The sequence below is a fragment of the Myotis nattereri genome, assembly GCF_964212035.1.
Source record: "Myotis nattereri genome assembly, chromosome: 7".
NCBI classification, from domain to species: domain Eukaryota; kingdom Metazoa; phylum Chordata; class Mammalia; order Chiroptera; family Vespertilionidae; genus Myotis; species Myotis nattereri.
In genome coordinates this window covers 76,391,666-76,409,010 of record NC_138082.1, presented here as the reverse complement: position 1 = coordinate 76,409,010, position 17,345 = coordinate 76,391,666, and the positions used below count along the sequence as shown (strand labels likewise).

General features: G+C 41.8%; 2 protein-coding genes across 2 annotated transcripts in view; both read right to left on the bottom strand.

The window, feature by feature from the left end:
* LCT (lactase) overlaps positions 1–1,114 on the bottom strand; it is a gene marked incomplete at its 5' end in the record, with an annotated part of 50,920 nt that extends 49,806 nt beyond the window's left edge. Inside the window, one exon of the mRNA XM_081096347.1 lies at positions 544–1,114. Within this exon, the coding sequence (XP_080952473.1) occupies positions 544–1,114 (571 nt within the window). The remainder of the gene's footprint in view (positions 1–543) is intronic.
* A 6,269-nt stretch (positions 1,115–7,383) lies between these two features.
* Positions 7,384–17,345, bottom strand: part of MCM6 (minichromosome maintenance complex component 6) — a 37,284-nt gene continuing 27,322 nt past the window's right edge. Inside the window, exons 14-17 of the mRNA XM_081095134.1 lie at positions 14,993–15,128; positions 13,745–13,900; positions 11,625–11,764; positions 7,384–7,887 (exon numbers count right to left, since the gene is read on the bottom strand). Of these exons, the coding sequence (XP_080951260.1) occupies positions 7,771–7,887; positions 11,625–11,764; positions 13,745–13,900; positions 14,993–15,128 (549 nt within the window). The 3' untranslated portion in view covers positions 7,384–7,770. The remainder of the gene's footprint in view (positions 7,888–11,624; positions 11,765–13,744; positions 13,901–14,992; positions 15,129–17,345) is intronic.

Genomic DNA, 17,345 nt, shown 5'->3' with positions numbered 1-17,345 from the left:
GAGAGCGTATCCCAGTCACGGATGCCCTGGTCCCGCCCAGACCCGCTGAATCAGAACCTCAAGGGAGTTACGCGGCAAGAACATGGACACTGGAACCGTGCCCTCCTCGCCCGCCACCTGCCAGAACATCAGGATTTATCTTTGTACTTGTCTGTCTCCCCCGGAATGCAAGCTTCAACCAGACCGTGTGAGCGGCTTTCCGTAAGAAATGGGGGGCGGAGAGGGAGGGGAGCCTGGGGGGGGGGCCCTCGAGGCCTCGGATGGCCAGGAGGGCAGGGCAGGAGGACGGGGGACGGCAGAGAGACTTCGGCGGCGGCACCGACTCCCGGCTGGGCAAGGGGTGCTTCCGGGGGATGCGGGGCGCCGCGCAGGGAACCCTCCCTGCCCGTCCCCACGGGGGAGCCTTCGTCACGGTATCGATGTCTCGCTATGAATGGAATGACCGGCCTACTGAGTGGGGGGAAGCGCCGAGCCCCGCGAGGAGGCGGAGGGGCGGGGGTGGCGCGGGCTGCGGGTGCCAGCCGCCGGGTGGCGTGGACTCACCGGGAGGGGCGTATTTTTCGTGGAAAACCTCATAGGCTTTTCTGTGGGCGTCGGCGAGGGTCTGCAGGCGGGCGGGTCCTGACTGAGGGGCGGGCAGCCCCGCGATCGCCTCCTCCAAGTCGCTGAAAGTGAACCAGGTGTCCACCAAGTCCCCGAAGGAGCGGAAGGCGAACGCGGCGTAGTCGGCGAAGCGGTCGGCGGGGGTTTCGCCGCGGGGCCCGGGGTCCGGGAGGCGCCCGCCGTGCAGCACCCCCAGCGGCCGCAGCCCCGCCGCGTGCACGGCCTCCAGGAGCCGCCGGTAGCAGCGCAGCGCCCCCGGGTCCGGCGCCTCCGAGCCGCCCGCGGGCAGCAGCCGGGCCCGGGACAGGAGCACCTTGTAGTGGGTGACGCCGCGGGCGCGGAGGCCGCCCAGGTGCCGCGGCAGGAGGGCGGGCAGCGGCCCGGGGCACGCGTCCCCCGCCGCAGGCAGAGGACCGGCCGCTGCCAGGAAGCCGCCGGCAGGCTCCCAGCCGAACCCGCCGCGCGGAAAACTTAGGAAAACGCCGAGGGCTAACTTCCAGGTCAGCTCCATCTCCGGGGACCTGTCGGGAGGCGGCGGAGGCCTTACTTTATAGCCGCAGCAGAGGCTGTAAAAGGCTACGTGAGTGTCAACACTTCATAGGTAACTGGGCCTCGGTGATAATGCAATCAGTGCACCGTTCATCGATGTACTGTCGGAAAATGGAAAGGCCATTTAAGCCGAGGAACCTGGAAAATGTCTGAAGAAAGACCCGTTCTCCACATTTTTTTTGTCTTACAAACCATTTTAAAATTTGTTTCCGTAACGCAACAAAAGCGAGTCCCTTGCCAAACTTTCCCCCCTTTGAATATATGAAACATTTTGTAAAAGATTCAAATAATATAGAAACATATGAAATATCCCTGTAAGTTTTTTCCCTCCCGCCCGCCTCTGCCTGGTGTAAGCAGTCCGACATGGCCTCCTTCCCGTTTTCCTTCTCCGTGTGGCCGGCTGGTAATGCGGGAGTTTGAAAGCTGGTTTAAATCGCACCCGGAGAAAGGCACTTACTGACTCGGTGCCTGCCTCTTCACCTGTGGAATGAAGCAGCTGGTAGTGAGAATGACATGAGGTCATTCTTTAGCATGCTTACAACAATGCCACTCAGAGGTAGCTGTTACTGCATATATTCGATGCCAGCATATGTAGGTGTGTAACATTTAAAATGTATAATATAATTTAACATATACAGGGTTATGGTTGTTCCTCAGCTTGCTTTCTTTTCACTTAGTAGCTGCTGGAGCTCTGGCTACATCAGAATGTATAGACCCACCTCTTTGTAGCATTCATTCCACAGAAAGGAGGTAACATAAGTTAACCTCTTGAATATTAAACACTGGTTCTATCTTAATTTTAATTGGTTGCAAATGTATATAGATAGACACTTATATCTATACATACATATCTTTGTCCACATGTGTGACTATTTCTTTAACATAGATTCTTGGGAATTAAGTTGACCCAATAGCATACCTGTTTAGAATTCTGATTGAAATATAGTCCTCCAAAACAGGCTTCTTCAAATTTAAATTCTACAGACAGAAAATAAACTTGACATTTTTGACACTTGGAAGAATGAAAATATTATCTTTATTGGTTTCTTATTTTTCTGTTTAAAATTTAGCTCTTCATGTTTTTGGGCTGCTTGTTTTTCTTCTGAGATTTATGTTTATATCCTTTGTACATTTTTATTATTTTAACTTATTACTGAAATGAAAACTCTTTAATAGAGTTTGGATGTCATATATTAAAACATGATAGAGTCCTGGCCAGGAGGCTCAGTTGGGTGGAGCATCCCCCTGTACACCCACAGGTGGTGGGCTGAGTTCCCGGTCAGGGCATGCGCCAATCCTGCAGCCCGTCACGCTTCTCTCTCATGTATCCTCAGGTCAAACACACACACAAACAAAAAAACATGAGAGGAAAAAATTTTCCCCGGTCCTTTAATGTGGTTTATGGTGTCTTTTACAGTACATTCCTGGTACCATACTTTAAGTCTCATGTCAAACCTGTATTCCTTTATCCTGTTTTAAATCTTTACATCTTTAGCTCATCTTGAATTTTAACTGTATGTATATTGTGTGGCATGGCTTATCAATTTCTAACATGTTATTGAATAGGCCATCTTCTTCCACTACTTGAAATGCTACCTTACCAGAAACAAAATTTCTATAAAGACATAGATATGTTGGGACTTTCTACTGCTTGATTATCCATTCCTGTGACAATACCACACAATTTAAATTTCTGTAGTTGTGTAGTACTTTTTACTTTATGATAGGACATAGCCTCTCCTTTCATTCTTTTTCCTGGACTTTTCTTGTTGTGCACACACACATTTACTCTTTTCCTATTTTTTTTTAATAGAAACAATTTTATTTCATTTACTGGAATTTTAAAGTTGGCCTTGACGTCAAGCTTCAAATCTGGTAACTATCATTCTGTTGTCTCTATCAATGAGTTTGGTTTTTGTTTGTTTATTGCTTTTTGTGTATTATCCCACATATGAGTGAAATCATGTGGTTCTTATCCTTTTCCATCTGACTTTTTTCACTTGGCATAATACTCTCAAGATCCACTCATGTGGTCACAAATGGCAATATTTCAATTTTTTAATGGCTGAGTAATATTCCATTGAATATATGTAGCATATCTGTATCCAGTTGTCCATCAAAGGACACTGTTTCCATGTCTCGGCCACTGTGAATAAAGCTGAAATGAACATAGGGGTACATATACTAGTATCTTTACAGATGAGTGTTTTCACATCAAGATCCTGGCCATTACCAACTCCTTCAAATAACAATCAGAATCTAGGTTTTGCTGAAATGAAGCTGATTTTTAAAAATATATATTTTTTATTGATTTCAGAGAGGAAGGGAGAGGGAGAGATAGAAACATCAATGATGAGAATCACTCAACGGCTGCCTCCTGCATGCCCCCCACTGGGGATCAAGGTTGCAATCTGGGCATGTGCCCTTGACCGGAATCAAACCCAGGACGCTTTAGTCCACAGGCTGATGCTCTATCCACTGAGCCAAACCAGCTACCATCAGTTTGACCTCTGTATCTATAAGTCAGTTTCTATTTTATTTGTTCATTAATTTTGCTCTTTAGATTCCACATATAAGTGAAATCATATGGTATTTTTCTTTCTCTGTGTGACTTATTTCACTTAGCATAATACCCTCTAGGTTCATCCATATTGTCGCAAGTGGTAAAATTTCACTTTTTTTATGGCTAACATTCCATTGCATATATGTACCACAGCTTTCTTACCATTTGTCTATTCATGGGCACTTGAATTGCTTCCAAATCTTGGCTATTGTAAATAACACTGCAATGAACGTATTCTGTCTAATTAGTGTTTTGGGTTTCCTCGGATATATACCCAGAAGTGAAATCTCTGAGTCATAGGAGAGACTTCATTTTGTTAATGTGGAGTATCAGTCACATTGATTTGTGGGCATTGCACATCCTTGAATCCCTGGAATAAATCCCACTTGATCATGGTGTATGACCCTTTTAATGTATTGTTGAATTCAGTTTGCTAATAATTGTTGAGGGTTTTTGCATCTAATATCAGGGATACTGGCCTGTAATTTTCTTTTCTTTTGGCGACCTCCTTAAGTTTTGTTGTCAGGGTAATAATGGCCTACTAAAGTGAGTTTGGAAATGTTCCCTCCTTTTCTACTTTTGAGTTTGAGAAAGATTGGTATCAATTCTTCAAATGTTTGGTAAAATTCACCATTTAAGCCATCGGGTCCTGGACTTTTTTTGAGAGATTTTGTTTTGTTTGTTTTTTTAAAATATGTTTTTATTGATTTTAGAGAGAAGAGATAGGGATAGAAACATCAATGAGAGAAACATCATTGATTGGCTGCCTCCTGCATGCCCCCTACTGGAGAGGGAGCCAGCAACCCAGGCATGTACCCTAACTGGGAATCAAACTGGTGACTTCTTGGTCAACAACACTCAACTACTGAGCCACACCAGCAGGGCTGCTGAGAGGTTTTTGATTATTGAGTCAATCTCTTTACTAGTCTGCTCAGATTTTCTGTTCCTTCATGATTAAGTCTCAGTAAGTTGTTTCCAGAAATTTATGAACTCCCTTCTTGTTGATGGATATCTGTTGGGATTTGGTTGAAAATACATTAAATTTATAAATTGGTTGACAATTTCAACATTCAAGTAGTCCCACTCAGTAACATGCTATATCTACCCACTTACTAAAGATCTTGTATGCTGGTATGCTGTTACCCACTTTACCTCCCTGACAAGTAACATGAGGAGGAAGGGGTTATGTGGAAATGCAAGCACTCATTCAGACGGACAAAAAGTGACTGTAGCCCCAGCTGGTTTTGCTCAGTGGATAGAGCATCAGCCTGTGGACTGAAGGGTTCCAGGTTCGATTCTGGTCAAGGGCACATGCCCAGGTTGCGGGCTCAATCCCTAGTAGGAGGCGCACAGGAGGCAGCCACTCAATGATTCTCTCATCACTGATGTTTCTCTCTCCTTTTCTCTCTGAAATCAATAAAAATATATTTTTTTAAAAAACCCTCTGACTGACTGCTGAAACCGGTTTGGCTCTGTGGATAGAGCGTCGGCCTGCGGACTAAAAGGTCCCAGGTTCGATTCCGGTCAAGGGCATGTACCTTGGTTGCGGGCACATCCCCAGTGGGGAGTGTGCAGGAGGCATCTGGTCGATGTTTCTCTCTCATCGATGTTTCTAACTCTCTATCTCTCTCCTTTCCTCTCTGTAAAAACTCAATAAAATATATTTAAAAAAAAAAAAAAAACCCTCTGACTGCATTTGTAGTAATTACCTTGTTTGCTCGGGAGCCTGCACTCCCATTAATGGTAGAACTGGGAAGGGGATGAGATTCATCAAAACAGAACTCAGGTTTCCTATGCTTCAAATTTTCCTTTGGGCAAATAGTTGATCAAATTAAAGTTCAAACTCTTGTCAGGCTGTTTCTCTTCTTTCAGGACCTCTTAACACCATTTTCATTGAGTGGGAGTCAGTACAGAGAAGGGCTCTTTCTTGCTGTCTCCTAGCTTTTCTCTAGAACAGCCGTGGGCAAACTACGGCCCGCGGGCGGGCCCGTTTGAAATGAATAAAACTATTGGAAAAAAAAGACCGTACCCTTTTATGTAATGATGTTTACTTTGAATTTATATTAGTTCACACAAACACTCCATCCATGCTTTTGTTCCGTCCCTCTGTTCCAGTTTAAGAACCCATTGTGGCCCTCGAGTCAAAAAGTTTGCCCACCCCTGGTCTAGAATGTTCTTCCTCCTAATACCTGTTACTGAATGTCCTGCCTGACATTTGTCCGTTTTTTACACCAGGATCTCGGAGCTGCCTCGCTAGCAAGTCTGAGATCCCAAGGTATCTTCATCCCAACAGCCTCTAATACCCTCATTAATTAGGAACATACCTTTGAAGGAGCTTATAACCCTGCATTTGCTAACTGTGCAGCTTCTCTATTCCCAATGTCCCTACCCTATCTTTTTCAAGCCAATGGAGAGTGAAATTACTATTATTGAACTCACATACCACATACGAACACGCCTTAACTGGCCCTACAGGCCAAGAATGACATCTGGTAAAAGCTGCAATAGAAACTGCATCATCAGTATACTGATAACTAAGTTTCAGGAAGTTAGTATCATAAACAGCAATAACTTTTACCTCGAAGAAAGCCATAAAATTTGGAAATGGTTTATAATATATAAAATCACACATTTCCCTTAAAATAAAAGTTAGAGCCCTGACCGGTTTGGCTCAGTGGATAGAGCGTCGGCCTGCGGACTGAAAGGTCCCAGGTTCGATTCTGGTCAAGGGCATGTACCTTGGTTGCGGGAACATCCCCAGTAGGAGGTGTGCAGGAGGCAGCTGATCGATGTTTCTCTCTCATCGATGTTTCTAACTCTCTATCTCTCTCCTTTCCTCTCTGTAAAAAAATCAATAAAATATATTTTTTTAAAAAAGTTAGAAAATAACTCTTAGGGCACAGAGGTTAAACTATTACAAAGTAATGATGCCCTAGCTGGTTTTGCTCAGTGGATAGAGCTTTACCCTGCAGACTAATTCAAAGGCACATGCCCGGGCTGGGGGATCGATCCCCAATAGGGGTCGTGCAGGGGGCAGATGATCAATGATTTACTCTCATCATCAATGTTTCTCTCTCTCTCTTCCTCTCTGAAATCAATAAAAATATTTTTAAAAAAATAATAAAAGACTCATAGTTATAAGTAGATGGAAACAATCTCTCTCTATTTAAAAGCCTAAGCAACTGAACAACCGGTTGACCAGTCGCTATGATGCACACTGACCACCAGGAGGCAGATACTCAATGCAGGAGCTGCCCCCTGGTGGTCAATGTGCTCCCACAGTGGTAACACCACTCAGCTGACCAATGGGAGCCAGACGCAGGGCTCATGGCTGGCGAGCGCTGCTGTGGTGTGAGCCTCTCACAATTGGGACTGACTGGGTGCGAGCCATGGCAGGCGCAGTAGGGCTGGGATGAGCGGGAACGGTAGGCAGGAGTAGCAGGCGGCATTGGACTGCTGGTTTCAGCCCAATCCCCGCAGGCCATGCCAAAGGACCCCACTGGTGCATGACCAACCCATGGCTGGCCAACCTCCTGTGGCCAGCCAACCTCCTGCAGTCCCTCCCTCTGGCCGGCCGGCCTGGATCGCCAGCCAGGCAGAGGGACCCCACCCGTGCATTAATTCGTGCACCAGGCCTCTAGTAAGAGTATAAATAAATTCAAGACAAATGCAAAACAAGTTATTTTATTTTGGTGAAAAACTGCAATAGTTAGCAATTGAAAGTTATTTCCCCAATAAAATACTACATACCATAAAAGTAATGGGCCTTTTTCCTACAAATGAAAGCAAAGGTCTTAGTTACTGAAACCACACATTATTAGGTTCCAACTTCACTTAGATAAGAAGCACGCTAAACAAAGGCCCACGTTGGCATAGAAGTGTATGACAGGAATGCAGCACACAGGACCTTCAACTGGGTTCGTTACTCAGTAATGCATCTTCCCGAAGCCATGCTCCCAGAAACATTCTCTCCCTAGCAGAGCTCCATTCAGACCCCAGGCTCCAGGCCAGGAAACAGGGGGCCGCAGTTTCTTTGGTTAGTTGCTTTCAATATCTCAATCTTCAAGCAAGTAATTAGGGTTCACTACCAAGTAGGGATCCTCTTCATAGCTCTCACTCCCTTCCGTGGAGCCTTTCAATCCAGCTTGGGTGAGCTCAATGAGAACATGATCCTGTGAAGCACAAACATTCGTCCTCAGGTTTCCACAGTGTTATAGACATCCAGGTACACAGCACCTGACCCTTCTCCTGAGTGTTTGCTACTAGCATTTTCTTTCATTTCCCCTCCAGACACTCTTAGAAAAAGGACTATACTTTAAAATCATTATTAAGGATCTGCTAAACCTGTCCCCATTAGGATATAGACCTTTCCACACCATAAACCTCCTTTTAAAAATTAAGAAATATGGGCCTGGGTGATGTGGCTCGGGTGGCTGAGCGTCATACCAAGAGGTGGCTGGTTCGACCTCCAATCAGGGCACATGCCCAGTTTTGGGCTCTATCCCAATAGAAGGTTGTGCAGGAGGCAGCCAAGTGATATGTCTCTGTCTGTCTCTCTGTCTCTCCCCTCCCCTCCCTCTGTCCCTTCTTCTCTAAAACCAGTAAAAATACATTTTTGGAAAAAGAAAAATTAAGGATTATGTAAGTAAGCTCAATAGTCATTGTGATTTTAATAAGGTTTCCTGGCATACTACATCAAGTACTTGTAAATATAATTTCAAAAGGCAAGATGTATGAATTTTATGATTTGCAATTGTGTAAAATACTCTGATATGTTTATCACTCTGATAAAAGTATTTAGTTTCACGTAATATCTTGATAATTTTAATTACTGGTCATTGAACTCTTTCTTTACTACCCATCATAAATCAGAAGTAGAATCTGAAGATAAATTTCACTCTGATCTAAGAGCTAATAATAATAAATTAAAAAAAAGTACATGCCAGGTGGCTTAAAAATATTGATGACAGCCGAAACCGGTTTGGCTCAGTGGATAGAGCGTCGGCCTGCGGACTGAAAGGTCCCAGGTTCGATTCCGGTCAAGGGCATGTACCTTGGCTGCGGGCACATCCCCAGTGGGGAGTGTGCAGGAGGCAGCTGGTCGATGTTTCTCTCTCATCGATGTTTCTAATTCTCTATCTCTCTCCTTTCCTCTCTGTAAAAACTCAATAAAATATATTTAAAAAAAAATATTGATGACAGATTTCAAGCCTATGATGTACTTATACATCAACCTAAAATATCTACCAATGAGAAGGACTCCTAGCCAACCCAACCCTGTATGGAGGAACTCAGGGAACAGTGATTTGATCCTAAGAAGGTGGCAAAGTCCCACAGAATGAGCACTAATGCCATTAAGAGGGACTGGATACTTTCAAGCACTCTATGTACTAACACACCCTCAGAGGGAGAACACTTGATCAGCACCATACAAGTTCGCTAGTCTTTTGTGTGAATTAGCTCAGGCAGTGAGTCAAATTAATCAGTGTAGATCAGTTAATTTCGAAATGTGGCCCAATGTGGATTTCCACATGGATCATTTTATCTTACACTCATCCCAGGGGGCTCTAGGGAAGGAAGGGCGGGCCTGGTGCAAAAACACTGCCCACTGTTTGAAAGACAATTCTGAGCACGCACCACCCCGGTTATGGAGTGATTATTAGCTTTGTTTTCATATGTATTGTTTATTAAGTTCTGATATGGATAGCTGTTCTCATCAGCTCCTGAAATTATACACTCATTTGCATCTGCTCTCACAGGTAAAGTTTTTCAGATAAGACAACCCTCAGATGTGATACCTACAATATGTATATAGTGAGCACTGAAGCAAAATGCAGGACAATTAAATCTCTGCCATTGGAACAGAAAAATTCAATTATTCAGGAAATATTGGACCCCTCTATGCACCAGGCAACACTGTAGAAAATGAGCATACTGTGGTTAAAGTCTCTGCCCTCATGGTGCCTGCCTTCTAACGAGAGAGATAAACCCAACACCTAAGGAATATACTGCCAGGCAATAAGCACTATGAAGAAACACACAGCAGGGCAAGGGGGTGACAGCAAGGAGGCTATTTCAACAGGCTGGGCAATAAAAGCCTCTTTCAGGACGGAGGAGGGGATCTGGGCAAGGGCAAAGGGCGAGGTGTGCCAAAGGAACCGTGACAAGGCCAGTGTCCCTGAGGAGGATGGGAAGAGAAAGGGGGCAATAAAATGAAGTGAACAAGACAGACAGAGGCTGGTGGTCTGTGTAGGCTTCTGCAGGCCATGGTATTGGCAACTGGATTTTATTCTAAGTGGAAGGGAAGAACTGGAAGGTAGGGCACTAAAATAATTTGACTTGTTAAAGATGCCTAGCTACTGGGCAGAAAGCCAATACAAAGAGGGACAGACATAAGGTGGTGAGAAAAGAACAGAAAATACACATACTGAAGGTAGGGCTCATAGAATTTGCTGCTAAAAGAGAAGTTGTGAGGGAAAAGTGGAATCAAGAATGATTCTAAGGCATCGGTTCTCAACCTGTGGGTTGCGACCCCTTTGGCAGTTGAACGACCCTTTCACAGGGGTCGCCTAAGACCATCCTGCATATCAGATATTTACATTACGATTCATAACAGTAGCAACATTACAGTTATGAAGTAGCAATGAAAATAATTTTATGGTTGGTGGTCACAACATGAGGAACTGTATTTACAGGGCCAGAGGGTTGAGAACCACTGACTTAGGTAGTGAATGTAAATAGAAAAGAGGTCTGAGGAATGAGCACAGTACTCCATTTAAAAAGTGACAAGAGGGGGGGAGGTTGGGGGTTACTGGGGGGATGAGGACACATTTGTAATACCTTAACCAATAAAGAAATTTTAAAAAAAAGTGACAAGAGAAAAAGATTCAGAAAAAGAGACTGAAAAGAAATAACCAGTGAGACAGGAGAAGACCCAGGGGAATATGGTGACTCAGAAGCCAAGGGAACAAGTATTTCCAGGAGCAAAGACCAACTGTGACAAATGTTGCTGACAGGTTGAATACTGAGAAGGGCCAATTAATTTGAGCAGAGAGAAAGTACGTATATAATGGTCCTTTAACAGAGCGGGAAAGTGAACTGACTAGGGGAAAGTAACAGCACCGGCAGGGCTACTGTAAAGTCTGTAAGATACAGAATTGTCCACTGGAGACTTGTGGTCATGCATTTAAATAAGAATGGGCACATGGTTGCATGCTTTTCTCTAGATATTTTTTTTTTTTTAAATATATTTTATTGATTTTTTACAGAGAGGAAGGGAGAGAGATAGAGAGTTAGAAACATCGATGGGAGAGAAACATCGATCAGCCTCCTCCTGCACATCTCCCACTGGGGATGTGCCCGCAACCCAGGTACATGCCCTTGACCGGAATCGAACCTGGGACCTCTCAGTCCGCAGGCCGACGCTCTATCCACTGAGCCAAACCGGTTTCGCCTCTAGATATTTTTAAATGCTTGGATGTGAGTATAAAGAAAGAATTAGATTTAACCAAGACTGGAGTCTGGCCAACCAAGTAACACAAAGAGAGAATGAAGTTGAAGGTAAAAGACAAGAGTGATTATTAGAATGTAAACTGGATAATGAAGGTAAGGAAGGTGAAATATAAAAATTAGGTAATAGTGGTTGATGCTTGAAAGTTTGTAATGAGAGAGAAAACAAAGGTTAAAAACCCTCAAATAATAAAACCCTAAATCCACCTTCCCAGATCTGACTTACATTCTGCTTGTTATAATAGGGGAAATAAGTCAATCAAATGCTGTCAATTCTGTTATAATTCATAATTCTGACTAGACCCAATGATTCAAAATAAATGAACATCTAACCAACCTACACAAGAGGCATGAGCTCCCTCCCTCATCAAAACCCAAGCAAGCAAAGTTCTGTACGTACATAGTGGGTGAGTCGATAAATTACTTTCTCTATGATCCTCTTTTTATTTATAAGTTCCTCTTCAGAATCTATTTCTGATTCAATTTCCTTCAAGTACCAGTTAACAAGCTCACTCCTCTTTAATGCCGACTCATCCTCTTCTGCAACAAAAAATACATTTTAAAAGGGTTAAATTATCTTTCTAGCAAATTGTACTGTCAATCCTGGGGGCTTGCACACACAGATATGTACAGATTAGATAACCACCAACCAGTCAGAAAGTATATCTGCCGAAGTAAGATTTGCAATGTTCCAGTATAAGCCTGAAATAATCTGTCATATTACTTGTATGCTTGACTTTATCCCGAAGAGAAAAATCAAATTAAATAGAGATGGTAAGAAACAAGCCTTAAAGCTACTAATATTTCAGAGTATAAGGTGTTTCCTTCACCTTTTTATGCTTCATCATCTAAGAGAATGTCTGCCAACATCAACTGAAGGCATAAATTAGGAATGAAACAACAGCAAGCAAAACTTCTTAAATATAACTTTTCTTCTTTGGAAAAAGACAGACTGGAATTGAGGTAAACTGAGAAGCAAAAACCATGGGAATTGACCAACTGGTGTGGCTCAGTGGTTGAGCGTCAACCCATGAACCAGGAGGCCATGGGTTCGAATCTTGGTCAGGGCACATGCCCATGTTGAAGACTCGATCCCCAGTAGGGGGTGTGCAGGAGGCAGCCTATTGATGATTTTCTCTCATCACTGATGTTTCTCTCTCTCTTTCTCCCTTCCTCTTCGAAATCAATAAAAACATTAAAAAACAAAACCACAGGATTTTATTCAAAACAAAAAATTAACAATTGATTCCAGCAAGGTCTATTCATACTGACTGAACTGTGTGGTTCTAAGAGTCCAAAGCAGAACTCTAAATTCACAAGAAAAGTTGGAACCTGCATAATATTATAACACAGAAATAAAATATAACCTAAAAAAAGTCTACTTAGTCTTGATTCTAGCAATTGCTAATAAAATGCAAAATAAAAATTGGAAAATTCTAGCTTTACTGATAACTTCCTTTGAAAAGTTTATTATGGCTGTAGAGTAAGTACTTGCTTAACATCGTCAATAGGTTCTGCCATTTTAATTAAAACAACATCTAATTGGCTGGGTGAACAGTGACTTTTTTTCTTTTTTAAAGAAACGAAGACCTAGTAGAATTTATCTATGGAATGCAGACTATCTGGGTGCTAATCATATCTTTGCCCCATCAATGGTCTGCCATGTTTAAAACTTGTTGTGCGAGAGAGAACTAGAATAATCAAGTATAACATGAACATAAGAACCTGTGAGCTCCCAAATCTTTTTAAATGAAAAGAGAGCACCTGTCTGTTTTAGTGGCTCCTTTACTATCTTCTCTCCTCCCGCCCATTGGCCAGGTATCAGGGGAAAGAGAGCAGAGGTTACAGGGCTCACACCTTTAGTAAGCCAAGACAGGCTCTGGTCTTCCTTTACTCCATCTCAGACAGGGTGCTGTGATGACAGCATCTGTCTGAAAGCCGGAATATTGGAACTTATAAGAAATGTCTGATGGCCAACCACCAAATTAAAGTTTTAAGCTTGACTCCTTGATTTCATTATTTTTCCTTCTACCTTGTGGGAAAGCAGTTACAGGTAAGAAATGTACTACTATCCAGATATCACACTTAAACTATGGAGAAATGAGGGTTTTAGTTTATTCCTAGTCTGGAATGTTTTTGTGCTGATACAGTCTTTTGAGTTCAATTACTTGCCTATGAAATATAAGTAATCTAGGAGTTCATACATTTAAAATAAAGCTATAGTAAGGAATAGTGATTTTTGCATCTGTAAAAACATTATAAAGGACTTCTCTATGTATTATAGAATCCCAAATCCTGCTTCCAAGCTATTAAAATTGGCCAACATTAATTAAGAATAACCCATAAATCTTGTCTGACAATGAACTCGTGGGGAAAAGTCCAGGCTGGCATATGCTGACACCCTGCCAAAGTAAGATTGTCTAACAATTTATCATTTCTCCTGACGAAACACAACCTTTAGCAATCAGAAGTGGTTTATGTGCACACAGCTTATCAAAGGACTGAGCCTGGGGGCCTCACCTTCTTCCATCTTTCTGAGGTGAAGCACAATTAGGTTAGAGATTCGGCAGTATTCGGAGAAGCCCAGCCTTAGGGAGGCTTTCGGAACAGAATCGCGGTCTGTGTCGTCATTGTGGCCGTTGATTCCATTCACAGGAGCAGGGCTGTCAGCGTGACCTAAGGGAACCATCAACCACCTGAGTCTTCCTTCTGTTCCTCCAAAACTCCCGCATCAAATGTTTATACATACACAAATAGTGCAATACTAACTTCAAAACAAAGATATATTGGGTATTTAGTAATTTTACAAATAAAAATTAAAAGCAGCCCTAGCCAGTTTGGCTCGGTGGCTAGAGCTTCAGCATGTGGACTAAAGGGTCTCGGGCTCGATTCCGGTTAAGGGCACGTACCTCAGTTGCAGGCTCCTTCCCTGGCCTGGGTCGGGGTGCATGTGAGAGGCAACCAATCAATGTCTCTCTCTCACTTCAATGTTTTTCTCCCTCCCTCCTTTCCACTCTCTCTAAAAATCAATGGAAAAATATCCTTGGGTGAGGATTAACAATGGAAAAATATCCTAGGGTAAGGATTAACAAACGAAAAAAAAAGGGCAAATTCGTAAGTGCTATTAGTAAAGACAACTAAGTTAGAAGAAATGGGAAGGATGAGAGATATAAAGATTTCATGATCTAGTCCTAGCTGGTTTGGCTCAGTGGACAGAGTGTCAGCCAAGGGTCCTGGGTTCGATTCTGATTAAGGGCACATGCCCAGGTTGTGGGCTCAATCCCCAGTAAGGGGTGTACAGGGGGAGCGGATCAATGATTCTCTCTCATCATTGATGTTTCTCTCTCTCCTCCTCCCACCCTCCCCCTCCCTTTCTCTCTAAAATCAATAAAAAAAATATTTCATGATCTAAAATGCATCTATAATATTATATGCAAGTTCTTATCCTTTTATGTAAAACTTTAAATTCTGGTAATTTTGTTTTAATGTATTTGAGAAAATGTTTTTAATTCAAAAGCAAAATAACAATAGGTTGGGGAATTAAGTCCACTATCACCATTTTTGGTGTATTTTGTCTTGTAAGAATACATTTTTATGTTAATTACTTAATTAAATTTTAACTTATAAACAGTTAATTACAATTCAATATCCACTTTTTCCTTTTGCCACAGAGACTTCAAAACCATCAACAAGTGCACTTTTACCATGGCATCTCAGAGGGCATTCTGGACTCTAATTCCAAAACAGATTTATAAACAAACATCTCACCGTTGATGCCCTCTGGGCTCTCATCGACTTCCATTTGGACTTCTTCATCTTGATCTAAATTGACATCAGGTGTTTCTACACGGATGATGGATTTGTTTAGTAACCTGAAAGCTTCCTTCACATGTTTAGGTTGGACCTAAACCAATCAAGATGAGGTAAATCAGTAAGTCAGTCTTTTTGGTTTACCAAACAGATTTTCTCCAGACAAAATCACAGTGGTATTTTGGTTTACTCACACTCTCCCTACCTCACACAGACATGAAATATGACATAGTACCATACAGTCACCAGCATGGCTAAAAAGACCAACAATATTGAGTGTTGGAAAAAAATGTAGAACAACTTTCATTCATCGCTGGTGGAAATATAAATTGATACAAGCACTATGGAAAACCGTTTTTGGCAATCTTTACTAAACTGAACACACGTACAACCTAAGACCCAACAATTCCACTCCTAAATATATATATACCCAACAGAAATGTTTACATATATACATTATATGATCAAAAGATATGTATATCCCATAAGAACCCAAATTGGAAACTAAGTGTTCATTAACAGAATAATTGGTGAGTCACTGTGATATATTCATTGATAGATCATATAGCAATGAAAATGGAACTACCTTATATATGTGGTCAAATAATCTTGACAAAGGTGTCAAGACCACCCACTGGGGAAAGGATAGTCTTTTCAACAAATGGTGCTGAGAAAACTGGGTATCACATACAGAAGAATGAAACTCAAAATAATAAATTAACTCAAAATAAATTAAAGACCTAAAACTATAAAAAACAATCTACAAGAAAACAGGGTTTGAAAAGCTTCATGACATTGGATTTAGTAATGGTTTCTGGGATATGACATCAAAAGCACAGGCAACAGCCTGGCCAGCGGGGCTCAGTAGTTGAGTGTTGACCTATGAACCAGGAGGCCACAGTTCAATTCCCGATCAAGGCATATGCCCTGGTTGTGGGCTCGACCCCCAGTATAGGGCATGCAGGAGGCAGCCGATCAATGATTCTCTCTCATCATTGATGTTTCTGTCTCCCTCTCCCTTCCTCTGTGAAATCAATAAAAATAAAGCAAAGGCAACAAAAAATAAAATTGACAAATGAGACTACATCCAATTCAAAAACTTCTAAGTTGAGGAAATTATAGAGTAAAAAAGGCGACCTACAGAATGGGAGAAAATATTTGCAAATGATATATATGATGGGGGTTAATATCTAAAACATAATAAAGTATACCCATGCCCATTGTACCATTATTCAAAATAGCCAAGAGGTGTGGAAGCAACCCAAATATCCACTGATGGATTTAAAAAATGTGGTAAATACATACAATGGAATGTTACATGGAAGGAAATCCTGTCCATGCTATAACATTGATGAACCTCGAGGACATTATACTAAGTGAAATTAGGTTACACAGGCATGCTCACTGAAAGTTAAATGAGTTGTACACTTACAATATTTGCACTTTTCTATACGTATGTTCTGCTTCAATAAAAAAGCTTATTTAAAAGAAAAATGACATGTCCATGTTTTTGTTGTTGTTGTTGTTTTTTTTTGGGGGGGAGGGGTTGCTTCAAGTACTTTTATAAATAACCTACAGTCTCTCTAAATCTCCCTCCCTAAACCACCTGAGCCCCGTAACAAGATAAACCCAGCAGAGCCATTTTTAAAAAAGACAAAAAACTATTAACAAAGACACTAAGTCATTTAAGAACAGTCAATATCAAGACATATCCTAATAAAGTCACTGGCCTAGGAAAATAAAAAAGAATACTTTTGAAAAAGAGAAAGAACAAGTTATTCATGGGAGCAAAATTATCAAGGGCTGGGCTCAGATTTCCCCACAGCAACAGTTAATGTTAGGATACAGTAGAAAAATTCATAAAAAAAGAAAATATGAGCCAAAGGTTGTATATCAAGCCAGGCTATTATTCAGGTAAAGGCTATAAATAACATAACACTAAGAGAATATCATTCTCATGAATGTGGGTTTTTTTTTCACTGAACTCTTCATAGGTAGATTTCAATCAGCCAAGAAATGGATTAGAAAATAATAACAAAATAATCTCCACTGAGCCTTGCATATATTTAGCTACAAAACTAAGATTAAAACAAATGTGGGAATTAAGAGTGACAGAACACAATGTAAATGATATGCGTCTGAAGATAGAGAAATGATATATAGAAACGGGAAGGGAAAAGAAGAGAACAGGGAGACCTGAGAGATAAATGTGCTGATTGCCTCTCATTTGTACCAGTCAAAATATGATAAATCAAGTGATAGATAAGCATATCTGACTGCACAAAGGTAAACGCTAAGACATTATTTTCTA